Genomic DNA, 27,141 nt, shown 5'->3' with positions numbered 1-27,141 from the left:
GCATAACCACAAAGAGTTTAGGAGCAGAGCATTCAAAGATCTACACCGCAGGCAGCACCGAGGAAAATCTGGTAGCTGGTAAGAGGGCTTCAGTCACAGGAACGTAGCTTGGAGTTAAAACCGGCAAGAACATGGCAGGGTCCGCATCTCTCAAGTCTTGGTGGTTATCAGTACCGAAAAGTCTCAGGGACCAGCTAGAGACCCAGTCACCTGAGCAAGGATAAAAAGATGGGGGAGAACTACAATCGACTTTGCCTTGATATTAAAGTTCTCCTGTCTTCTGTTGCAGCTCCGAATATTTGTCCTAAAGAAGGAGGCGCGGGTGAATGTGCGATGGGTAGGGGTTGGAGATCAAAGACCGCGAAGGTAGGACACCCTATATTGCCATCATTTATGAATTACCCATGGTGCAGAGAGTAGCTCAAAGTGGTAAGTACTCAGCTTATTTGTCTCTTCAACTACCGTTCTCCTTGGAAAAGGTCAGATTTTTGAGATGCAGGCCTATTCTCTAACAACTCAAGTGAGACCAAAAGAAAATAGCTTCTCGGAGGCACTAAACACTTCCTATTTGATAATGTTTTTGGTCTCGAGTCATGGAAACGAATGCCTTTACAGCACAGCGAGAGAGAAGGCATGTGTGCACAGGGAGGTCACCGAGCACATCGCTGGCCCAACAGCTAACTGCATAAAGGCTGATGTGAGTTCGCGAGGACCAAATTCATGTTTATACTTATCTCCTCCCAAAATGCTGCTGTTGCAGTCAAGCAAGGCAACTTCGTGATCTCTAGTGGGGCTTTCCAGCTCCAGATGAAAAGAAACATGTATGTTTCGAATGAGTCATTGCCTTTCTGGACCGGAGAAAATCTTTCTGATCTTAAGATGGTTGGGCTTTTTCCTGGGTCTTTGAGAAAGGGACTGAAATGTGCTATGAAATGCTGTTTTTGTTTTCAAATATGCCTCATTCAAAATCGCTGATGGTGGCTAAACAAATATGACCAAAGTCAGAACAGAATCTAGAGCCTGCCTTACCCTGCAATGGGAGAGAGTCCAGCAGAGATGATGAATTATCTAAACCACATGAGCGGAATGTTCGGTGTTTCCCGCCTGAATCCTGCTCAAGGCTGAGGACTCTCACCTTCCGCTCCAGGGTCAACACTTTCAAAGAATCATCGCTTTGTGGTTCTTCCATTAAAAAGCCTTGTTAATCACATCAGGCTGCTTCCTTGATCTCGGTATCGTATTTCTATCACACTCACTCTAAAATCACCAGTAAGGGATAAATGGATGCCGACTGCTTCTAGAGAGATGACACATGGCAGTGGACATCAGTGCCAATCCAAACTCATGAACACTGCTTGGAGATCCGATTACATACTCCATCTCCTATTCCACTGAGGCAGTATTCCAAACCTCTTTGGCCTTCTTCTGGGGCCCCTAATCAGGGCCAGCTACATAATCTGCAGGGCCCAGTGCAAAATGAAAATGCAGGGCCCCTTGTACAGAAAAGGAAGATGAAGCATGTTTCTTTTCCTCTGCAGTCTCTGTCTCAGTTCGTCCTGGTGTTCTTTGAATTACTATATAATGCTATGTACTTCCTCAGGTGTGGGGATACTCCTGGGACAAATGTAGACCCTCAGAGTTACCCAGGCCCCTGGCCCACCACGGAAAGAATGGGATGTGCGCCCCGACCCCCACCTTCAACATGCTCATACCCAGGCCTCTGCCCAGAGGTCAGCGGCAGCAACGAGGGGGTGGGCTGGCAGGGGAGTGGACAGCCAAGAATCAAGCCCGGGGAGGTGGGGAACAGCGGGAGGTAAAACCACGCATGCGCTGAGGCATGTCAGCTCCAATGATCCAAGATCAGAGCTCGTGCTCCATTTTCCCATCAGACGTCACTGAACAAAACAAATTCAAAGGCAAAATGATTAAGAACTTCAGGACGGCGGTCACGGAGTAGTAAATCCCAAGTGGGGCGCCCCCTTCAGAGTGACCGCATAGGTTATGGTCCCCCGACGCAGGCCCAGCCCCTAACGCTCCTCTGGCCCACCACAAAGAGGCATGGATGTCTTCACCTTCCTGATCTTCCATCCACAGACATAGCAATATCTTCTACCCATTCTTTTCTTTTTTTCATCATCTCGTCAAAGGAGATAGGCTTCCTACCTATCAGGTGTGCTCTGTATCCCAAATCCATTATTGTTTCCTCTGGTACTTTCCTCTCTCAAATGTATTGACTCTCTCCTGATCTTGTTGGCTCTTGCCTTCAGGCTATAAGTGTATTCAAACCTTTACCACATCTTAAAAACCCCCGCTGACCCTGAGTAGCCCTCTAACTATCCCATTTCCTTAATGATCCACACAACCAAGGCTCTAGAAATAGCCATCTATCTTCAAACTGTACCCTGAATCCGACCTCCTTTAGCCACCCGCATTATTGCCCTAGTTCAAACCAGAATCATCTCCTAAACTACGGCAACGCTTCTCGAAATAGTCCATCTGCTGCAAACTCTTGCTCTTCTAGAATGCATTCTCCACAAAGCCGTCACAGTGATCTTCCACAGCACAAGATGAACCCTATCATTCTTCCGCTCCAAACCCCTGGCAGAAACCATTTATGGGGTACTTTGTGCATACACAGGGTTTTCATTTTTATGTAGTCTCATTTATCAGTCTTTTCCTTTGTGGGTCCTTCCATTAATTTATACTCAGAAAGTTCCTTCTCATCTAGAGGTAAATAAATATTCACCTGTATTTGTTTCTGGTCTTTAAAACATTTCTGCTTATCATACTTAAATATTTCATGAATTTGATGTAAGAAATATAATGGCGGAATACATTTATTTTCCAAATATTTATATTTACCGAGTAATCCTTCTATGTCCCCCCACTAATTCGGGGTTTTTTTAAGATTTATTTATTTATTTCAGAGAGAGAGAGTGCGCATGCCAGCATGGGGGCGGGGAGGGAGGGGAAGGGACAGAGGGAGAGAATCTCCAGCAGACTCCCTGCTGAGTGAGGAGCACAACAAGGGGCTCAATCTCACCACTCTGAGATCAGGACCTGAGCCGGAATCAAAAGTCAGAAGCTCAACCGACTGAGCCAGCCAAGTACCCCTCCCCCCACCAGTTTGTAAGGTCATATGGGTCACATTCTAAATTCTTTATAAAGTCAAGCTGCTGGTGGTGACCGCAGTGGTGATGGTGGTGGCTGTTTTTCTGCTGGACAGTTTCGTTCTATTGATCCAGATATTGACTCTTGAACCAGCTCCACATTTTCTTGGCGACTGCGGTTTGGAGGGAAGTAGGGGATAAAGTGAGAATATGCAATGTGACAAGGCTTCTCTAATTACTCTCTCTTTTCCAGATTTGCTTGGCTAGTCTCAGTGTTTATTCCTCCAGCTGATCCTTAGACTCTCCCCATAATATTCCAATATAAATTCTTCAGGAGGTTGAAATAAAAGTTACATTGGACTCATAAATCATTTAGCAAATAATTTAACAATTTAAAACTATTCAGTGTTGCTGTCCAGAATTGAGATCCGCCTCTGCGTGTGTCTTCTTCCATGGCTCTCGAGTTTTTTGCTTTTCTTTACAGAAATCCCAAGTCTTATTTGGTGAGTTTGTTTCTAGGATTGTTTGGGTTTTTTTTTTTCCAGATCCTGGAAAATGGACTTTTCTGATCATATTGTCTAATGAGGTTTTATAACTGAAATACAAGCTGTTGATTTTGTATGTATATGTGTCCATCTTATTCTTATTCATTTTTACTTGACAATTTTTCAATTAAACTCCGTGGGATTTTTCAGGGAACAATTGTGCAATCAGCCAATAATGAAAACACTTCCTCCTTATTTTCAATAGCTATAGTTGTCATTTGTGTTTCATGATGTATTATTCTTACTAGATCTTCCATAATATGATAATAATAGTAACAATAATAATAAATGATAATAATAACAGCAGCTGCAGAGACAGAAGCATTCTTATATTATTTGGCATTAATGACTTTAGTATTTTGCCTTCGGAACCACTGCTGCTAAGTTTTCTGGCCTCGTCATTTACTATTCCCACACCAACACATTTTCATCATAAGCCAACCAGTCTATTAACTAAGGACAGCAAAATATAGTATGTATGTTTCTCAGACAATAACTTTTTTATTGATATATATTATACATACCATAAAATTCACATTTCAAGTGAAAAATTCAGTTATTTTTAGTATATTCACAAAGCCATGCAATGATGAACACTAATTCCAGAATATTTTCAACACCCTCATAAGAAATCCCAGACACAGGACACCTGGGTGGCTCAGTCCGTTGAGCCTCCAACTCTTGGTTTTGGCTCAGGTCGTGATCTCAAAGGGGTGAGATCGAGCCCCACATCGGGCTCCACACTCAGCAGGGAGTCTGCTTCTCTCTCTCTCTCTCTCTCTCTCTCTCTTCCTCTGCCCCTCCCCCCACTCATGATCACTCTCTCTAAAATAAATAAGTATATCTTTTAAAAAAAAAAAGAAATCCCATACACATTGGCAGTCTCTCCCAACTCCCCCCTTAACCCCATCCCTGCTACCATTGGTCCACTCTCTGTCTCTACGAATTTTCCTATTCCAGACAATTTGTGTAAATGCAATCAGACATGAGGCTTTTTGTTTCCACCTTCTTTCACTTGGCATGTTTACAAGGTTCATCAATATTATAGAATGTATCAGTACTGCATATCTTTTTAATTGCTGAATAATAATCCACTATATGGTTTTACCCAATTTTGTGTATTTATTCATCCATTGATGGATATCTGGGTTGTTTCCACTTGTTGGTGATTTTGAGCAATGTTGCTATCAACATTCATGTATAAATTTTTGTATGACTGTTTTCAATTCTCTTGGTTGTATGCTTAGGAATGGAATTGCTGGGTCGTGTATTAACTCTATATTTCACTTGTTGAGGAAGTGACAAATTGTTTTCATAGCAGCTACACTGTTTTCCATGTGTAAGCATTCGTAGATTCAAGAGCGAATCAGCAAAGTATGAGCATTCCAGTTTCCCTGCATCATCACCAACACCTATTACCTTTTTTCACTACAGACATCCTAGGGGGTGTGAACTGGTGTCTCATTTTGGTTTTGATTTGTATTTCCCTAATAACGAATGATATTGAGCACCACGTGATGTAATTTGGAAATATGTTCTCCTGTCCTTTGGGCTGTCTTTTCACTTTCTTGATCTTGTTCTCTGAATGACAAAAATGGGTTTTTTCAATTTCAATGAAATCCAACTTATCAATTTCAATGAAATCCAACTTATCAATTTTTTGTATGTTCATGACATCATGTCTGGGAGAATCCATCGCCATATCAAAGGTCATGAAGTTTTACGTCTAAGATTTTTTCTAACAGTTTTACGGCTTGGGCTTCTACATTTAAATGTTTGATCCATTTTGAGTTTATTTCTGTGTATGGGGGGATGTAGGGGTCCAGTTTCATTGTTTCATGTGTGGATGCACAGTTGTTCCAACGCCATTTATTGAAACCCTTTGGCCATTGAATTGTCTTGGCACCCTGGCAGAAAATCAGTATGAATGTGAAGGCTTGTTTCTGTACTCTCAATTCTATTCCAATGTCCTATATGTCTATTATTATCTAGTACTACACTACCTTGATACTCATGGCTGTGTATTAAATTTCAAAATGGAGAATCACGAGTTCTCCCACCTGGTTCTTCTTTTTAATGTTATTTTGGCTATTTTGGGTTCCTAGCATTTCCATACAAATTTTAGAATCAAGTTATCAATTTCTGCAAAAACAGTAGGTATGATTTGGGGAAGGTTGTCTTAAATCATTAAATCAGTTTGAGGAGTTGTGCCATTTTGACAACATTAAACCCTTCAGTCCATGAGCATTTATTTAGGTCCTCTTCAATTTCTTTCAGTGATGCTTCGTATTTTCTCAATTTCATTTTCAGGTTGTTAATTGCTAGAGAAATATACTTGATTTTTGTATATTGATCTTGGGTCCTGCAATCTTGCTGAAGTTTTGCTGCTGTTGTTGTTGTTGTTTGTTGTTTTGGTTTTATTAGAGACTTATTGAATTCCCGAAGATTTTATAAGGTCATGCTCTCTGTAAGTAGAGATAGATTTCCTTCTTTCTTTACAATCTGGATGCTTTTTCTTTCTTTTTCTTGCTCATTTTTCTTTCTAGAACCATCAGTAAAATAAAAGTGGTTAGAGCAGACATCTTTGTCTTGTTCCTGATATTACGGGCAATCCTCTCAGTCTCTTATCATTAGGTACAATGTTAGCCTTGGGAATTTTGTAATTGCCCTTTATCAGGCTCAGGGAGTGCCCTTGTGTTCCCAGTTTTTATCATGAAAGGATGTAAGTTTTGTCAAATGCTTTTTCTGTATCTATTCAGATGCTCATAAGATTTTTATCTTTTATTCTATTTATATGGCATGTTCCATTGATTTGGGACTATTAAACCAATCATCATCCAGTCATTGGATCAGTGTGTAAGCCTCATAGTTTGTGTCTCAGAAAATGTCCATTTTATTGAAGCTATTTAATTTCTTGGCTTAAAATTGTTTAGTATTCCCTTATAATCTTTTTTATTTCTTTTTTTTAAATATTTTTAAAAGATTTTATTTATTTATTTCACAGAGCTAGAGACAGCCAGCGAGAGAGGGAACACAGGCAGGGGGAGTGGGAGAGGAAGAAGCAGGCTCCCAGCAGAGGAGCCTGATGCGGGGATCGATCCCAGAACGCTGGGATCACGCCCTGAGCCGACGGCAGACGCTTAACGACTGAGCCACCCAGGTGCCCCTATAATCTTTTTTATTTCTGAAAGGTCAGTGGGAATTTCCCCTTTCATTCTTGGTTTGGGTAATTCAAATACTTTTATTTTTCTTGGTCAGTATATCTAAAGTTCTGTCAGTATTGTTGATCTTTCAATCAAGTTTTGGTTTCTTTGATTTTCTCTCTTGTTTTTTATTCTTTATTTCCTTTATTTCTATTCATAACCGTCCTTCTGTTTATTTTGGATTTAATTTGTTCTTCTTTTTCTAGCTTCCAAAGATGAATGCTTAGGTTGGGGTATTGATTTAGGTAAGTTTCTCTCTAAGCTCAGTGTAACTTCAAATTTCCCTTGTGCTGTAAATTTCCAATTTCAAATTTCCGCTGTGACCCACTGGTTACTTGGAAGTGTCTTGTGTAAGTTTTACATATTTGTGAACATTCCAAACCTTCTGTTATGGATTCGTAATCTCGCTTCCCTGTGATTAGAGAACGTTGTATTATATCAAAAATGGAAATTTATTGTGGTTTGCTTGATGGACCCTCTGCAGGTTTGCTGCTATTTGTTGCTGGTGGTGTGTTTATGTATTTGCAGACATTTCTAAATAATTGTGTAAAATCTGTATCCTTTACCATGTGCAGCCACTGACGGCTCTGGCTAGCTTAGGAGTTCACTAACGATGGGACAAAGATTTCATTAAGCATTTGGGCCAGTAAGTCTCCTCGTATTTGCCAGGGGCTCTGTGTGCATGTGGAAGAACAACGTCAACGATACCAACACTCCATCGGGCAGTTTTGCATTCTGCTTTAGCTTTTGTTCCCTGCTTGGACAGAACCTCAAGATCGGCCGGAGTTGAGAGCTTAATGGCTTCTCAAGTCTTTCCTGAGCATTGCACAGCTGCACACAGCCGTGGGCATGCACGCAGCCTTCTAAATTTCCAGGCTTGTGTCAAAGCTTTTCAAAGCCCCTATCGATCTCGTTCTCCAGCTTTCCTTTTCAAACCTTGTGGTTAGTCTATTGTTTGCCTCAACCGTTATCCGCAACCTCAGGCAGCTGCAAAGTTAATTACTTCCCTGTAATTGGTTTCAGCAATTACCCTGGAGGAAAAGGCTTTTCACACAGGGTTAGCTCTGGGTCAGGTCAAGTAAAGATAATTCTTGAAACCAGGGTTATCCTTGAAACTGTCAGACAAGTCGCATAATAGCAATTTGCTGAAAGGGGAGTTTTGAAGAGTTCCAACGCCCGTCCAGCTCTGCAATGGCTGTTAATACTGTTGGTTTTCACCATGATATGAGCTTTGGGATTTCAAAGCTAATGAGGAAGATTGGACGAGGGCATAAGAGTAGGGCATGTTAATATGCCATATTAACAGGATATTACAGTGTAATACATTTCCAGGAAGTGCCCATATCATAAACGTACACCCCAATAATTTTAACAAACTAAACACATCCGTGTAACTAGCCCCCAGATCAAGAATCACAGCATTACATGGGGCCCAGCAGCACCATTCATGCATGTTCCGAGTCACTATCCCCCTACCGATGTTAACTACCATTCTGATTTCTAACACCATAGTTTATAGTACTTTATATTGATAGAATCGGACCCTGTATACTTTTCTGTATCTTGCTTCTTTCAAACAACGTTCTGTGTGTTAAGTTCCCTCATATTGTTGTCTGTAGCTGTTGCCAAACTTTTCCCAAAATGGTGGTACAATGTGTACTCTCAGCAGAAAAATACGAAGAGTTCCATTTGCCCCAAATTCTTGACAAAACCTTTTTTTGTCTTTTTCATCTTATACATTCTGCTGGGTGTGTAATGATATCACAATATCATTTAATTTGCATTTTTCTAATGACTAATAAACTTGAGGAATTTTCCATTTATTTTTTGACCATTTAGTTATATTCTATTGGGAAATGCCCGTTTAAAGTATTTTGTACATTTTTAATTTGAGTTGAATGTCATCATTCTTTTGACTTCTATTTCTTTGTATATTCTGAATACAAATATTTTTAACACGAATGCATAAATAGTAAAATATTACAAATAGTGTCTCTCACGTTGGCTTGTTTTTTTCACCCTTTCAATTGTGTTTTTTGATGGAAAAGCATCTTCCCAATTAAAATGAAACCCAATTTGTTATTTGTCAGCTTTTTATTTTACAGTTAGCAGTTTTCGTGTCTTGTGTAAGAAATCATTGCAAACTCCAAGGTCACAAAAAGCCTTATGACTCCATCTATGGAAAATTATTTTATAACCTCTTACTATTAGATCTGAAACCTATCTGCAGTTGATATTTGATATTTATGTATGATGTAAGGTAGAAATCAAAATGCAGGGATGCCTGGGTGGCTCAGTCTGTTAAGCATCTGACTCTTGATTTCAGTTCAGGTCATGTTCTCAGGGTCATGAGATGGAGCCCTTGTCTGGCTCTGTGCTCAGCAGAGAGTCTGCTTGAGATTCTCTCCCCACCCTCCCTCACCCTCTCTCTAAAATAAATAAATAAATCTTTAAAAAATAAAGAAATCAGGGGCGCCTGGGTGGCACAGCAGTTAAGCGTCTGCCTTCGGCTCAGGGCGTGATCCCGGCGTTATGGGATCGAGCCCCACATCAGGCTCCTACGCTATGAGCCTGCTTCTTCCTCTCCCACTCCCCCTGCTTGTGTTCCCTCTCTCGCTGGCTGTCTCTATCTCTGTCGAATAAATAAATAAAATCTTTAAAAAAAAATAAAATAAAGAAATCAAAATATACTATTTCCATATGGCATTCCAATTTATCCAGTAACATCTGCTGAAGAATGAAAATTTTGAATATTTTTAAAAGACATTTTTCTGATGAACATAGATGCAAAAATCCTCAAAAAAATATTAGCAAACTGAATTCAACAATACATTAAAAGGATCATACACCATGATCAAGTGGGATTGATTCCAGGGATGCAAGAATGGTTCGGTATTCACAAATTAATCAATGTGATGCACCACATTAACAAAATGAAATATAAAAAACATATAATCATCTCAATAGATACAAAAAATCACTTGACAAAATTCAACATCTGCTTACGATAAAAACTCAACAAGGTGGGTATAAGAGGGAACATACCTCAACATAAGAAAGACTTAATGACAAGCCCCCAGCTAGTATCATGCTCAACAGTCAAAAACTGAAAGCTTTTCCTCTAAGATCAGGAACAAGACAAGGATCCCCTCTTTTATCCAACATAGTACCAGGAGTTCTAGCCACAGCAGTTAGGCAAGAAAAGGAAATAAAAGGCCTCCAAATTGAACAGAAAGAAGTAAAACTGTCACTATTTGCAGATGACATGTCACTAGATAAAGGCTCCACCAAGAAATTGTTAGAGCTAAGAAATTAATTCAGTAAAGTTACAGGATCCAAAAATTATATATGACAAACTGTTGTGTTTTTATACATTAATAAACTATCAGAAAGAGAAATCAAGAAAGCAATCCCATTTACAATTGCATCAAAAAGAATAAAATACTAAAAAAAAAGAATGAAATTTTTGCAACTTCCTGTGCTTTCAGCTGCCCCCCGCCCCCCAGTCCTGCCAGTTCTGTTAGTACTCCAGGTGAGGCGAGAAAGAAACTAGTCCCTCAGGTAGCTCTCTAAAAGCCAGAACCTTGGGTGCACATTTCACCATTCTCTTCATCCTCCCACCATCCCTTGAAAGAGAAGCCAGAATCCAAGCTCAGTTACACCTGCCAAGGGAAGGATAATTGTGGCAACATGAAGCGGCTCTTGTCCATTTCAGTGCACCTGTTTCAACTTTGCATTCACCTAGGGTAATACAATTTCTTAGCTACTTTCTGGAGTTTTCATAAAGGTATTTTGGTTCATGTGTTGTTGTTAAGTTGAAGTCTCTATAAGGAAACAAAGGCAAGGATGTCTTATTCCCCTACCTTACTGGTGTCACCATTATGTTGGTGGGTTTTTTTTTTTAAGATTTTATTTATTTAAGAGAGAGAGAGAGAGAGCTAGCAGGCGGAGAGGCAGAAGGAGAGGGAGAAGCAGGCTCCTGCTGATCAGGGAGCCCAACGTGGGGCTCAATGCCAGGACCCCAGGATCATGACCCGAGCCAAAAGCAGACGCTTAACTGACCGAGCCGCGCAGTGGCCCCCATGTTGGTGGGGTTTTTTTTTAGTCTATATTAAATGTACGATTGATTTAGGGTGAAATTAAATCAGTATGAGCATCTTTTATACTCTAAACATAGAGAATGCCTTTCCACTTATTCAATAGTTATTTTTTTGCAGTCTCATTAATATTTTAAAGTTGTCATATAAACGTCATGCATTCTTGTTAAATTAATTCTTAGGCATTTAATTTTTTTTAAAGATTTTATTTATTTATTTGACAGAGACAGCCAGCGAGAGAGGGAACACAAGCAGGGGGAGTGGGAGAGGAAGAAGCAGGCTCATAGCGGAAGAGCCTGACGTGGGGCTCGATCCCAGAACGCCGGGATCACGCCCTGAGCCGAAGGCAGATGCTTAACAACTGCGCCACCCAGGCGCCCCAGGCATTTAATTTTTGTTATCATTGTCTTTATTGTAAATGAGATTTGTTTTCCATTATACATTTTAGCTGGTTGTTGTTTGTTTTACTTCATCAGAAGTTTATTGACTTTTGTATACCTATTCATTGTCCAGCCACCATACTCAATTCTCTAATCGTATTTGTTAAATTTCAGCAATTTCCAAGTACTCATTTTTTCCCCTTTTATTCAGAGAACTCTGAGCAGCATTATGAATATCGGAACTCAAGTTTTCCTCAAACTATTAAGTTTTTTAGTAAGACCATTTAATTTCTACTCTTTCATCAATTTCAAATATATAATACAGTATTATTTTAAGTTTTTGTTTTAATTCCTGTCAGTTAACATACAGTGTAACATTAGTTTCAGGTGTACAATATAGTGACTCAAAACTTCCATATATCACCCTGTGCTCATCACAAGAGCACTCCTTAGTCCCCATCACCTATTTCCCCCATCCCCCCACTCACCTCCCCTCTGGTAACCATCAATTTGTTCTCTATAGTTAAGAGTCTGTTACTTGCTTTGTCTGTCTCTCTCTCTCTTATTTTTTCCCTTTGCTTGTTTAATTTCTTTCTTAAATTCCATATATGAGTGAAATGATGTGATATTTATCTTTCTTTGACCAACTTATTTTGCTTGGCGTTATACTCTCTAGTTCCATCCATGTCATTGCAAATGGCAAAATTCCATTCTTTTTTATGGCCAGATAATATTCCATTGCATATATATATATATATATATATATATATATATATATATATACCACATCTTCTTTATCCAATCACCAATTGACAGACACTTGGGCTGCTTCCATATATTGGTTATTGTAAAAAAATGTTGCTATAAACATAAGGGTACGTGTATATCTTTGAATTAGCGTTCTTGTATTCTTTGGGTATATTGAGTAATGCGATTGCTGGATCATATGTAGTTCTATTTTTAACTTTTTGAGGTACTTCCACACTGTTTTCCACAGTGGCTGCACCAGTTTGCATTCCCACCAACAGTGTAAGAGGGTTCCTTTTTCTCCACATCCTCGCCAACACCTGTTGTTTCTTGTGTTGTTGATTTTAGCCATTCTGACAGGTGTGACGTGATGTCTCATTGTAGTTTTCATTTACATTTCCCTGATGATAAGTGATGATGAGCATCTTTTCATGTGTCTGTTGTCCCTCTGTAGGTCTTCTTTGGAGAAATGTCTGTTCATGTCTTCTGCCCATTTTTTTTTTATGTAGGCTCCACACCCAGCTTGGAGCCCAACGGAGGGCTTGAACTAATAACCCTGAAATTAGAGACCTGAGCTGAGATCAAGAGTCAGATGCTTAACTGACTGAGCCACTCAGACACCCCTCTTCTGCATTTTTTAATTGGATTATTCATTTTTGGGGTGTTGAGTTTTATAAGTTCTTTATATATTTTGGATACTAACCCTTTATCAGATACGTCATTTGCAAATATCTTCTCCCATTCTGTAGGTTGCCTTTTAGTTTTGTTGGTTGTTTCCTTAACTGGGCAGAAGTTTTTTATTTTGATGAAGTCCTACTAGTTTATTTTTGCTTTTGTTTCCATTGCCTCAGGAGACTATCTAGAAAGTTGCTACAGCCAGTGTCAAAAAGGTTACTGCCTGTGTTCTCTTCTAGGATTTTTATGGCTTTAGGTCTCACATTTAGGTCTTTAATATAATGTAGTATTATTAACTATAGAATGTGGATTAGATCCCTAGGTCTTTAATACGATATAATATTTAATTAGATATTCATTTAGGTCTTTAATATAATATAGTATTATTAACTGTAATCTGTAGATTCAATCGCTAGAACTTATTCATCTTTTATTTGGAAGTTTATACCCTTTGACCAATGTATGCCCATTCCTCCCACTCCCCAGCCCCTGGTAATCACCATTCTTCTCTGTTTTTATGAGTCTGACTTTTTTTTAGATTCCACATTTAAGTAGATCATACAGTATTTGTCTTTCTCTCTCTGGCTTATTTCACTTAACATGACAGGTGTTTATTAATAATTTGATTGTGGTAACCATTTCACAATATATGCATGTATCAAATCATTATATTGTGAACTTTAAGTATACACATTGTTATCTTGTCAGTCATAAAAAGCAGGGAGAAAAAACACACCAAAGCTATTAAGTATTCCCATTTACTTATTTTTTCTATGTTCTATATTACTTGTTTCCTTAGGATGTTTGTTCTTAGTTTTGTTGAATTTGGTTCCTCTTTTTCATGCCATTTCTTTTCCTCAAAGGTTTAGTTACTTCTTAATTGTCTGTTTATATTTGTAGATGCAACTCTAAATTAAATTAAAGTAATTGCTAGAGTGTATTTCCTCAGGCTAACTGAGAACCCTTGTCCTCTTGTTCTATTAATACAAATTTCAATTGTAGGAGCCAGCATTCCAATAGTTGTGATGTGGAGAGGAAAAGGTTTCTGCATCTGGCAGGCTTTCCTAAGGAATGTAAAAGTAGCTTATTTTCTACATGGGGTTTCCCATCCACTTGGATCTTAAACATTACCTAGAGTAACCTTCTTCTCTGAATCCACACTTATTCTGACTTTTTTGCATCTCAATGCCCTCTTTAAAGAACTGTATTCATGACATTAGCCTGTAAGCAAATTCCTGAATCACTCCTTCTAAGTGTGAGGCACAGGACTGGCACAGGTGTTCTACTCTAAAATTAACTAATTGACCCATTATCCATGAACTCTTTTTTTTTCCAGCCTGAACTTCCTTCGATCGTGGGAATATTTGGAGTTCTGAGGATAACTAACTTTTAGATGTCTACTTATCCACCTTGGGGTACCTGGATGTGAAGCTTCAATGTACTACATCGCTTCTCTATTTCCATCCAATTTATACCTTCCAAATATCCCTCTCTAGTGAGAGCGTATCTCCTGGGTTTCCAGAGGCAATAAATTATATTTTTGTATTCCATTTTTCACTGCACTGGGATATGAGGATAAAGAGTCTGTAAATGGGTGGGTTCAAGTAACACACTGCGGGGCGCCTGGGTGGCACAGTGGTTAAGCGTCTGCCTTCGGCTCAGGGCGTGATCCCGGCATTACGGGATCGAGCCCCACATCAGGCTCCTCCGCTATGAGCCTGCTTCTTCCTCTTCCACTCCCCCTGCTTGTGTTCCCTCTCTCGCTGGCTGTCTCTATCTCTGTCGAATAAATAAGTACAATCTTTAAAAAAAAAAAAAAAAGAAATACACTGGAACTGGAAATCTTTTCATCTATCTCACCATCCGATCATCATCAATATACTTTAGAAAACAGACTTATGGTCAGTGTTGATCTCAATAGAAACAGATTTTGGCATCTTCGACAAATCACCTAAATTTATTTTATTTTTTTAGATTTTATTTATTTGTTTGAGAGAGAGAGCAGAGAGAAAGAGAGAGAGCGCACAAGCTTGGGGTAGGGACAGAGGGAGAAGCAGGCTCCCTGCTGAGCAGGGAGCCCATCACAGGGTTGGATCCCAGGGCCCTGGAATCATGACCTGAGCCAAAGGCAGGGGCCTAACTAACTGAGCCCCCCAGGCGCCCCTATTTTAATCAAGAATGAAGTGAAAGTAGTTTCTTTTCCATGGTGGGGATCACCAAAGCATAGCTAAAGAATATTTGTTAAAAGCAGTGGCCACTCACGTTGGCTGAAAAAAACACGTAAATTTATAGGATGGTGTAAGCCAAAGTTAAGAGCAGATAAATTTGAGAAAAGCTTTAAATTTGTATATTTCAAGCAGCATGCACTTTCCTGAACTTCTGGTCTGAATATAAATTCATATATATCTTGTGCCGGTCGATGGGAAATTATTCCAAAAAAGAAAATAATAACAATAATAATAACAACCTAATCCCTTTGGTATGGCAATTCCATTCTTAAAAATGTATTATAAAAACTAAACAAAGGAATATGTAAAAATTTAACTACAAGGATGTCAACCATAGTATTATTTATTAAAGTAAAAAAAATTAAAAAAAATATTGAGTTAATAATTAGATATTTATTTTGATTTTGCTTTAATCTTAATAAACTTCAGTTTTATAGCAGTTTCATAGTCACAGCAAAATTAATCAGAACATACAGAGAGCTCCTGGATTAGAAACAATGCTGTGTAGGGGAGCCTGGGTGGCACAGCGGTTAAGCATCTGCCTTTGGCTCAGGGCGTGATCCCGGCGTTATGGGATCGAGCCCCACATCAGGCTCCTCCGCTATGAGCCTGCTTCTTCCTCTCCCACTCCCCCTGCTTGTGTTCCCTCTCTCACTGGCTGTGTCTCTCTCTGTCAAATAAATAAATAAAATCTTTAAAAAAAAAAAAAAAAGAAAGAAACAATGCTGTGTAGAATACCACGATTGTGGATAAGACATTCTGTAAGTCCATGGATGATAGTTTTGGCAGAAGCATTTCATGTAAGGAAGGAAAGTCCATATCCACAGTGTCTGTTCCAGTAAGAACAAAACATTGAACCTTCCTTCATGGAAGCAGTCCAATATCATCAATCTGCCAACAGATAACTAGCTGATTACCCCAGGGAATGATGCCACATCAAGATTCATCATTGGTCTCTGCTGGTGGCTGATTAGGCACTCAGCAGTGGCCTTAGCCAGGTTGTCTTTGGTGAGCGAAAGTCCGTGTTGCTAAACCTATGAATAATCTTCATCCCTGCCACCATGGCTACTTTATTTATGAGCCCACTGGGTAATGGCAGGGGTGGCTAAGGAAAGAGACTGGCTGGTATCCACAGAAAGGGTCACCTTATCCATTTGATTATTAAAATTCTCCTTTGTTGGGTTCATCCTTTGGTGAACATTCATATGGGACACAAATATTTTCACATTTTCTGTGTATTCAAAGAGTTCTATCCACATATCTCTTTCCCAAATTGCCTTATCACCAATTTTCCAATCATGTTCCTTCCAAGTGCCTGACCATTCAGCTAAACCACTGACCACAGACAATAAATCGATATACCATTACACATCTGGTCATCTCTTCTTCTAGGCAAAGGGAACAACCAAGTGTACTACTTGAAGTTCTTCCCAATGAGAAGATTTCCTCTCACCACTATCCTTGAGGAATGTACCAGAGAGGGGTCACAGTGGTACAGCTGTCCACTTTTGGGTGGTGCCTGAATATTGTACAGAACCATCTGCCAGGCTGGCCCAAAGCTTCTGTTCCTCTGTCAACTGAGCATAGGGAACTCCAGACGAGGCCATAGGTGCAGGATGGAAGAGAGAAGGTTGTGTCACAGGAACGTGGACCCGTGACATTTGGACCACTTGTTCATGTAACTTACTTACACCTTCAGGGTTCGCTTGGGTCCAATCAGGTACACAACAGCTCTGCTTGCTGATGGAATGCCGCTATACACACCCACGTCTATGGCCTGGTGGGTCAGATAGCACTTAGTTCTGGATGGGCAGCTCAGATCATACGGTAAACATCCTGACCAATGGCTAAATGTTTGATCCCTACTAAGGCCCAGTGGCAGGCCAGGAGGAGTTTCTCGAAAGGGGCAAAGGTATGTGCAGAGAATGCCAAGTCCTAGTGGCCTGTGCTGCATATTGATTCTGCTGGATCATATGACTGGGGTCACAGAGCAGCTTTGCACAGCAGCCCAGACCTGTCACAGAGCCTGGTCTTGTTCTGAGCCTCACTCAAAATGAGCAGCTATTCAGGAAGTGAGCCAGAACAACACGCCCAAATAAGAACTATGGTGCCTCCAAAATCAAATGAGGCCTACTAGAAATTGTGCCTCTTTCTTGATTGTAAGAGGGGTCAAATGCGACAACTTATCTTTTATCTTAGAAGGTGTGCTTCTGCATACCTCACATCATGGAACCCCTAGAAATTTCACTGAAAGAAAAGGCCCCTAGACTTTTGTTGGATTTATTTATCATGCTCTGACAAGCAAAAGTCTTACAAATAAGTCTAAAGTAGCTGAAAGCAAACTGTTTCTGGTGCTCTTTACTAAAAGATACAGAGAAAAAAGTACTTCCGAGATTAATTGTTGCATATCAGGCGCTAGGGGATGTGCTAATTTGCTCAAGAAATGAAACCACATCTGGTAGCTGCATTTGGAGTCAACTCCTGGTTAAGCTTTACTAAGCTACTGTTACTCTCCACGATCCCTCTGTCTTCTGTGTAAACCAAACATGTGAGCTGAACGGGGACATGTTGGGAACCACCACCCCTGCTCCTTTCAAGTTCTTGATGGTGGCACTAAGCTCTGCAATCCCCCAAGAATGCAGTATTGCTGCTAGTTTGTTATTTTCCTAGGTAGAGGTGGTTCTAGTGCCTTCCACTTGGCCTTTCCCACCATAATAGCCCTCACCCCACAGGTCGGGGAACCAATATGAGGATTCTGCCAGCTGCTGAGCATATCTATTCAAATCATGCCTTCTGGAACTGGAGGAATAACCACAGGCTGGGTTTGGGGACACACTGGGCCCATTGCAAGACAGACTGGAGCTTTAAAAAAACTCCATTGCTCCCCTGACCTCCACAAGTCCCTACACCGTCTGGTGGACCCCAGTGACTTCGGGTCTTTACGAAACAAATGTCAGTCTGTAGCCGATGTCTAGTAGTCATTACTTCATTTTCTCCAATGCACGGGTACCCTGGTAAAAGACCGTAGGTACTTCGAGGGAAGGCTCAGAGAAAGATTGGCGGCATACGTTTGTAGTAGCATGCGCAGATCCTCCCTCAAGGAACATGGCCTTCCCTTCATTCTGGGCTGGGTCCGTAAACTGACTTAAAACTAGGAATTAATGGGGGGGGCATGACTCTGTTTTTATGACTCAGGTTAGACATTTGCTCCATTGAATTAGAACTTTTCTTCTCATGAAGATTAAGAATTTTGTAAGCTGCCTACGTATTTCACCTCAGACCATTCTGATTGGTGCTTTGACTCTGCCATCTGTTATGGTAACTATACCCACCTTGTCTTTGGTGGTTCTTGCTGCCACCCCAGAATCCGAATACTACCATTGCATTTAGGTTCCCAATTGAAAAAAGGCAGTTCCCACTGTAAATTCTGGCCTAACGAGAAGAATGAACACAGAGTTCTTCAAGAATGCCAGGGCTGCCCTTACAGATTTATTTCTTACTCTGTTGGTAAAAGATATGTCTTCTGGACCCTCCCACGGTGGGTCAGTAGGTCTAAAATGACAAATCCACCTTAAAATTCCAATGTCCCCAAGCCTTTGAATCCTTTCCTCTGCATTAAACCAAGGCAGGTCCAGCATTTCTAATTTACTCACTTTGGTCTACTTTTTGGTCTGTGGTTCAGCCAACCAACCAACCAAAGAGCCTCTTCTTTGTTTGAGCCTTTTCTAACTCCCCAAGCTGCAACATTAAATGCAGAAGCTGATTAGTGAGCAAATATCAATTTGGCCTGATCCAACTTTATGTTTCTTCTACCACTATCCCACATCCTTAATACTTACTCGCACACATTTTCCCCAGATTTCTGTCTGCGTAAGTTAGAAAGCTCAAGTAGCTCTTTTGGAGTGTAGTATACCTCCCTTGGGTCAAACTTTAGGGGCCTCGCCTTCAGGGGTCTGCTGGAACTTGAATCGAGTTATAGATCTAAAAGCTAACATGGGTGATGGTGTGGGTCCTGAGGCATGGCAACTACCTTAGGAGAGACCATTATCATTTTCTCAGGCAATGCAGGATTAATCCCCTCAAGTGGGGGTAGAAAGGCTGCCACCCCTGGGGGTGGAAGGGCCTCCTCCACTGGCAAGGAATATTCATCAGAATTTAGGGGTTCAATGTTCTCAGTTTCAGTAGGGTCAGGCCACACATCCCCATTTCAACTTACGGGATCCTGTTCTTTCCCAATCGATGCTCTAACTTTAACCACAGACACCCGGTGACCTGGGAGTTCAATTTGCATTGTAATTCAGCCAATTGTAAAAAGAGATTCTGCATTCGATTTTCAACAGTCTCAATCCTGAGGCTACAAGACCTAAAGATTTCCTTCAAGGCACACACAGAAGCTTGCAAGTGATTTATGCAGGACTTGAACTGGAAATTCAAATCTCTGAGTTCATCCTTTTCTCCCCCCCCCCCCCCCCCCCCCCGCTTTGTCCAGCAACATTAGGAGCAACTAGTCAATCTCTTTACTACTAGAAATAGAGCGATTTAAAACTAATCAGATTAGAGAAACAATTCAGAAAATTCTTCCTTGGGGCGCCTGGGTGGCACAGCAGTTAAGCGTCTGCCTTCGGCTCAGGGCGGGATCCCGGCGTTATGGGATCGAGCCCCACATCAGGCTCCTCCGCTATGAGCCTGCTTCTTCCTCTCCCACTCCCCCTGCTTGTGTTCCCTCTCTCGCTGGCTGTCTCTATCTCTGTCAAATAAAAAACAAAATCTTTAAAAAAAAGAAAAGAAAAGAAAAGAAAACTCTTCCTTAAAATTGTGCTCCTCTAAAACCACTCTCAGGACCAAAATCTGTAGTAGTCTGCTGGGGCTGCCATAACAAAATATTATAGACTTGGTGGTTTAAACAACAGAAATTTATTTTCTCATAGCTCCGGAGGCAGTTAAGTCCAAGGTCAGGGTGACAGTATGGTTGAGTTCTGATGAGTGCTCTCTTCCTGGCTTGTAGACAGCTGTCTTTCCACTGTGTGTTCCCAGGACTTTTTCATGTGGGGAGAGAAGGAGGTATCTACCTCTTCTTAGAAGGCACCCAGTCCTACTGGGTTAAGACGCCATCCCCTAAATGAAGTCATTTAACCTTAAATATTTCCTAAAAGCTCTATCTCCAAATACAATGACATTTCATTTCGACATATGAATTTTAAGGAGACACAATTCAGTACAGAACAATAGATATTAAAGTACCCAGAGAGACCATTTCAAATTATTATCCACAAATATTTCGAGTTGTTAAGACATCAAGAGACACTGTTGATTTTTTTGTTATGGGAATGATCACTTCAATGGTAATGAATGTAGGGTAAGCAAGGATCCATTATTCAAGAGAAGGCTAGAACTGGGAATTGGGGGGTTTGGCAATCTGGTGGTTCCAACTTTTTAGGCCGATGGAGCTATGTCAACTGTATCTCATACATATTGGCATATTGAGCTTGGGGATTTGGGGAAGAGGCACTTGGCAAAGGGGCCTTTTGAGAAAAAAGGAAATTTAGTACTAGACCCTATTTTTCTAAGAAGTTCCAAGTTATTAGGGTATATCGAATGCACAGAGGTGTTGCTTTCTAGTGTCATCGATCGAGAAGCAACATCAGCCCTACTACCTATATTCCGTCTCCCAACCAGGAATACTTGTTTTTACTGAGAAGGAGCTTGAACTGTGGTCCAGCTGCACGGAAGAGCTTCATTTAAGAAAAGGGAGGACTGGTTCCTGGGATGACCCGTTCCTTCTGCTAGATTTCTGCTGATCCCTCCCTCTCCGTGGAGATGCCAAAACTAATGGAGATGCATTTGAGACCTTGTCTACTGTGGCCTGCATCAGCTATAGGTGCGTGTAACACTGGGGGAGGGGCTTCCTCTTTCTCTCTCCTACACTCTATCTGATAGCTTGTGCACAGATCACTTAGAAAGGCCTTGAAGTGGACAGGCGTCTGCACCAGACTACCGAGCCATCTGTTCTCGTGTGCCCCAACTGATAAACGCAGCAGCAACAACGGCAGAAAGTGGGCCAGTGGTCTTACCAGGTTTTCCACTATTTTCCCCCACTAGGCAACAGGAACCAGGCGTAATCTCTTGGATTGCTTACAGGTCTGAGGATTTGGGGCTTATCATAAGAAAAGAGGACTTAAAGTTAGAGAAAGAATATTTTCTAGTAAACCAGATAGGAGCTGGGGGTCAGAATATTTTAAATATTAAAAGAAATGTACCATGGGGTGATGAAGGCTATATCCAATAGATAATAGATGAAAAGAGAAAGAAATACGGATACCGAGAAAGAGATAAAAAAAATAAATAGTATATATATCATATCACATATATATGTATGATATCACATATATATATCATATATATGTCTATATTTATAGCTGTAATCTTACCCCATGGTACTACCAGTGATTATCTCCATGGCTAATTTTTAATCTATATAGGTACATTTTTCAATAATGAAAAATATTGATTATTAATAAGAAATCCATACCAATTATTTCTAATTTTGAAAAGAATTCTCTCATCCCAGAAGAATTTTCTTTCTGAGGATGTTAACCCTTCATAGGTATGTTTGTGCAAGTGAGCATGAATGGGTAGAAGGCTAGTCAACTCAGCTATATGCCACTGGTCTTTTGCAAAGGAAGTGATTATTTTTAGTGATGGCATGCAAATTTCTGTTATTTTATGTGACTCATTATTGCTGACACAGTTTATCTAGGAATTAACAAATAATTAAGTGCTACACTTTCCTTACTACCTCAGCCCTTTCTTGTTTCTGTCAACACGTGGTTAATTCAACTTGTCGATTTTGGAATTTTCTTTTGTTAATACGTAAGGCCACCAAACAGTTTCCCACTCTTGGGTCTTTATGGGGAAAAAAGAAGTCAAAAATACAGTGTGCTTTCCTTCAGAACGTCTCTCATGTAGATACAGACCTCAAAAGATCAGGGAAAAAAAGGGATTTTTCCAAAACATTCTATTTAGTAGATTTAATTTAGGGACATAAACTGTAGGAAGAATTAATACTTCCCTTTCCATAATAAAAATGCATATTCCTTCTGCAAATTGCAAGAGATTCATTTCTCTGGTAACCCCCTATAATCTCATTTCATGGAGCTGAAGGTTTTTTTGTTGCTCAAAAGAAATGTTTGAGGTGACTGTCTTGCTTTGTGTGTGGGGTAGCGGAGGCAGCAAGGGATAGTGGTTACTTCATGCAATTCTGTACAGCATGGAGCACAGGGAAAGGGCAGTGGAGAACAAGGGAGAAAGCTTCATCCATCCGCCTCCTCTCCTTTTCTCCAGAGGTGCAAATATGCCACCTGCCCAGAGTTCTTGGACTGCTGTGGTCAGGGATGTCCAAGCAATGAGGTTGGGGGGGAAGGGTTAAGGACTGCGCAAGACCATCTCTGAAATACCTGCTTGGTAGCTTCGGATGCGTAAACTACTAAATACCGCTGACTGGGATTATTCAGCTCAGCTGGCAGAGCCACATTTCAAGATTAGTAGGGACTCATTTGTGCCTCAGTGTCCTCATTTGTAAAATGAGAATAATTGAGTCATTGTGGGAATAAAATGGGATAATTCTTAAAAATATATATAATAGTATAGAGCATATAATGCTCACCTAATAGCAGCTATTGTTGTTATGATTAAGAGGCTCTGGGGCATTGTGTAGGTAAGGTGCATAAAGGAGGGCCCATAGAAGAAGAAAGGGGATTAGGTAACACCTGGAAACATGGCCAAATGAGAAGGATAGTTTCACTTGCTGTCTGAGACACTTACCTGAAATTTACATTTGCAAAGAGAAAAGAGGGCATTTATACCTTCGTGCATTTCTGCAGTCAGAGTTCATATGTTCATGCACCACCATTTCAACTGACATTTCTTCTTAGTCCCAGCAAAGTCCAAGCCTCAAAGAACCACTTCAGGCTCAATACCGGCCTCCTATGGAAGCGGAAGCCAGGCTTAACATCCCAAGAACTAGAGAAGAAATTCTCTTTATTGAGGGAGCTCCCAGGGGAGGGGGGGGTGTATTATAATTAGTATAATAAATATTATTGTGGTAAAGGAATTGACATGAGCAGAATGATAAAGGCTGAGTAGGCGTTCATCAGCTGAATGAAGGATCCTGGGGGTGGGAATGATTGGAGGGGTGTTCAGAGAGACAGAGTTGTGTGAACAAAAGCAGAGGGGCATGAAAGGACATTAGGCCTTAAAAAAGCAGCTAGTCACTTGTGACACTTGAACATAGAGTATAAGGGAGAGATGGCAGAGCGAGAAAAAGCCAGGGAAGCTGGGAAGGATCAGATCTCTTATGTTCTTGCTGACAGACAAGCTGGACTTTCTTTTCATAATTAGTAAGAAATTACGGTTGAGGACTGAAGAGAGAGAGACTTAGAAGAGTACATGAAGAATTCAGATAAGGAATGATGAGGACTAAAACGATAAAGTGTAGTAGGGATTGTACGGAGGATACAGATACAACAAAAGGTGAGAATCTATACTTGGGAGTAGTTAAAATTTTTTTTAAAAAGTAAGTGCAGGGCACCTGGGTGGCTCAGTTGGTTGAGTGTCTGACTCTTGATTTCACCTCAGGTCATGATCTCAGGGTCGTGAGATGGAGCCCCACCTCGGGCTCCACGCTCAGTGTGGAGTCTGCTTGGGATTCTCTCCCTCTCCCTCTGCCCCTCCTCCCTTCTCTCTCTAAAATAAATAAATATATTTTTTTAAAGTAAGTACACATGATCTTCCAATTAAAGATTTTATTTATATGCAATGTTTTACAAAATTACTTAAAATATGAAGATAGAGTCGGTTACACGTTTAGCTATTTATTTTGTTGATAATAATAGATTACATGAAATTAGGCATTCCCAGGTATTCCCAGAAAGTAGAGATGAGAGACTTCTTTAATCTATCGCCCTAGAACCTGGCAGATACACGAAGTCTTTGAAACCTTATTTCTACCTCAGAGGGCAGCATTGGTTTAGGAAGTTCCTAGATAACCTGGTATAAGGTGGGGCTGGTGCAGAATGAAATGTCTAACTTCTAAAATTAGGACGCATACTCTAAGTAAACTCTAGGTAACTCAGCCAGTTTTAGGTACTTCTCTGACAGGAGTCCTAATAGTGTGGAAAAGGAGATCCATGGACCAGTGATTGATTTAAGAGAGGGCCACAGAATCCTATAAAATCTGGAAGAAACAGAAGTCACAGGTATAGGTTCAGACTACCCCATGGTCTCGACCTTCAAAGACACATCGCACTGCCCCGACAGGTTTGTTTGTGTGACAACAAAGTTGTCATTTGCTGGATCTCTTTGTCTCCCTGGGTATCAAAACTCCATTCTGGCATAACTTTTTCCCATACTTGTTAAAGGTTTATTACAAACTAAAGAGTTAAAGAGGCCCTCCAGATATTTTGGGAAGCAACCCAGAACCAAAGCATCAATAACGAAAGTCAAGTCAGCTTCCTATATGTCAAAGCACCAAAAGGTCAAGGATGTAAAACGTGACCTTTACATTTTATAACACAAGACACAGTGTTTAGTTACTGTTTTCAAAAAATTGTCAGAGAACATAGAAATCTTCAAACAACAGTTAAAATGGATAGAAAGTTCTAAAGAGCATGTATTCAGGGTTTAGTGAACACTCAAATATTTGTTAATCTCAAATCTATGTTATTATATATTCTACTTCCTATAACTGTAAAAATAAGATAAATGCAGGAGTACAGGTGATCTAATCTACATTCCTAGCCCTACTCGATATGTAGCTATATCTTAAATATCAACCTGTGCTCAAGTAAAATGTAAAAGGTTATTATTTATAATATTTTTAGGTAGAAGACATATGCCTAGAGCCTGAATAATTCAGTACCAATCTACTGTAGTACACTTCACTTAGAAATGCTCGTGTTTCTTAGCATGATGTCTTGTAAATAATGCAATGAGTTAAAAAAAAAAACTGGCCTTGGTTCGAGAGGAAAACCTGATGAAAATGGATATAAAAACCAGTTTAAAAACAACAACAACAACTTCAGCATCTGTCAAGGAGAAATCAGAAACCCCCAATCACCAGTCACAATTTGCTATTAATTATCATTTGAGATAACTCCTCAGTGACTTCTAAGTTACAGTTCTGTCCTCCCCATGACCGTCTTATACCCAGAAACTGAAGGAAACGGGCAGTTCCTGGAAGTCACTGGGTCACACCCAGAGTGACATTGGGCTTCCTGTTCTAGCTCGAAGAGGGAGAAAAGATTACATGAAGGGAGAAACTTACTCCTGGACTAGAGGCATTCAACGATCATTCGAGGGGCCCTCGAACCAAGTAGCCGTGTTGTGAACATGCTTTCCACTCCCGTGTTTAAGACACAAAGGTCTCCATTTCTCTAAGGGAGCTGTTTTTTCGGCACGACACACTCTCTCGCTTGCCTTGGAGCCAAGTAATTGGAACCCTGAACACCCGGCGGAGCTTCTGTTGGAAGCGGTTACCAACGAAACAATACAGAAAGGGATTAATGCAGCTGTTGGTGAATCCCAGGAGGATGGCAAAAGGAAGTGCCAGGTCAATGACAGCTATCACTTCACAGCTATTAATGACACCCATCCAGGCCAGCGCATCCAGGAAGGTCAGAACGTGGAAGGGAAGCCAACAGATGATGAACGCCAGGACAACAGCAGCTGCCATCTTCAGGACTTGATCACGAGTTATTCTGTTCTTCCCGTAGCTATTGGTCTTCAATAAGTGTTTTCTGATTCCGAAATAGCATGTGGCTATGAATATTAAAGGGATAATAAAACCAAGGATATTTTTCATTAAGGCAATCCCAGCGGACCATTGGGCATATTTCTCAGGTGGGAAGGCCATAATGCAGGCGTTCACTCCTAAATACTCAATGGTTCGGACATCTCGGAAATAGAACGTGGGCAACGAGGACAGACAGGCCATACACCAAACAAGGGGAACGATATAAGACGCTTGCCAGGGATTTCTTCTTTGAGACAGAAAGGGATAGATAACAGACTGGTACCTATCAACGCTCATGCAGGTGATAAAAAAAATGCTTGCAAACATGTTCAGGGTCAGGAAAGAGCCAAACACTTTGCACATCACAGGTCCAAAGAGCCAGTCATATCTGTAAGAGTAATAGGTTGCCCAGAGAGGAAGGGTAGCCAAAAGCAGCCAGTCAGCCACAGCCAGGTTGAAGATGTAAATGCTGGAAACCTTTTTAGGACCCTTTTGACAACAGAACAGTGTAACCACAATGGTATTGACAAGAAATCCAATCACAAAAATAATATAGTAGAGGATAGGAATCGCATCTAAATGCTTATCTGACGGCTTATGCGAGCAGTTAACGGTCGACTCGTTGCCAATGATGTTCCCAAGTCCGAAGTGAAGGCTGTTGGTAACGTTTTTGCTGATGGTGGCAAGGGTGACGTTGTTCTTCATATTGCAAGCTGGGGAACTCCTACTTCTTACACCTTCTGCGACAATTTAAAAAAGAATGGAACTCTCAGAACACACACAGAGTGTAGGACATCATGAAATCATTAGCATTTTGAAAGTTTGTCGAAAGCAAAAAAAAAAAGAAAGGTGGGTGATTATAGATTGTCGAAAACACTGGGAAGCACAGCCATGCCTTGTGGAATAAGAGTGGATTTTCCTTCTTGAGGAAGAAAAGGAAATTTCTTCAACAGCACCAAGCAGGTAAGACATTTCAGCCTCAGGGACTGAAAATGCTGAACAAAACTCTATTGTGCCCATCGTTCCTATCATATTTTCAAAAGGCTTAAAGAAAATCAATAGTCCAAAAGGTTAGCCTGGGTAAGAAATAGGGGGAACAAATAAGAAGGAATCAAGAACTAAGAAAAGTTAATATTTCAAAAACACTTGAGCACATATCTCAGGCTGTATACTTTCTAGAAACCACAGTGCTGCCCGATATTGCATACAGAAATGCCTTATTCAAGTAACTAATTATGTACAAATCATTACAGCTATGGAAAATATAAGTAACATAAGCTATGGAAAAAATAAGTAAGCGCACAAAAGACTGAAAGAGAATATGCAAAAGGAACATATTGAGATGGGGGTAGGGTTGGTTTTTACTA

General features: G+C 40.5%; 1 protein-coding gene and 1 long non-coding RNA gene across 2 annotated transcripts; one reads left to right on the top strand and one right to left on the bottom strand.

The window, feature by feature from the left end:
* The first annotated feature begins 12 nt into the window (after positions 1-12).
* LOC123002250 (uncharacterized) lies at positions 13-21,292 on the top strand. The gene is made up of 3 exons (XR_006411967.2): positions 13-78; positions 290-366; positions 20,662-21,292. It is a non-coding gene; the product is annotated as an uncharacterized LOC123002250 (long non-coding RNA).
* Positions 21,293-24,815: 3,523 nt separating this feature from the next.
* AGTR2 (angiotensin II receptor type 2) lies at positions 24,816-26,496 on the bottom strand. Its single transcript, XM_026478773.4, has one exon. The coding sequence runs from the start codon at positions 26,477-26,479 to the stop codon at positions 25,391-25,393; it is 1,089 nt and encodes a 362-aa protein (XP_026334558.1). The 5' UTR covers positions 26,480-26,496; the 3' UTR covers positions 24,816-25,390.
* Positions 26,497-27,141: the final 645 nt, after the last annotated feature.

Source organism: Ursus arctos, chromosome X, assembly GCF_023065955.2.
Source record: "Ursus arctos isolate Adak ecotype North America chromosome X, UrsArc2.0, whole genome shotgun sequence".
NCBI classification, from domain to species: domain Eukaryota; kingdom Metazoa; phylum Chordata; class Mammalia; order Carnivora; family Ursidae; genus Ursus; species Ursus arctos.
This window is presented reverse-complemented; position numbering and strand designations above follow the sequence as displayed.

Excerpts from the sequence above, each read along its gene's own strand:
- AGTR2 (XM_026478773.4), bottom strand. The coding sequence starts at position 26,479 with ATGAAGAACAACGTCACCCTTGCCACCATCAGCAAAAACGTTACCAAC.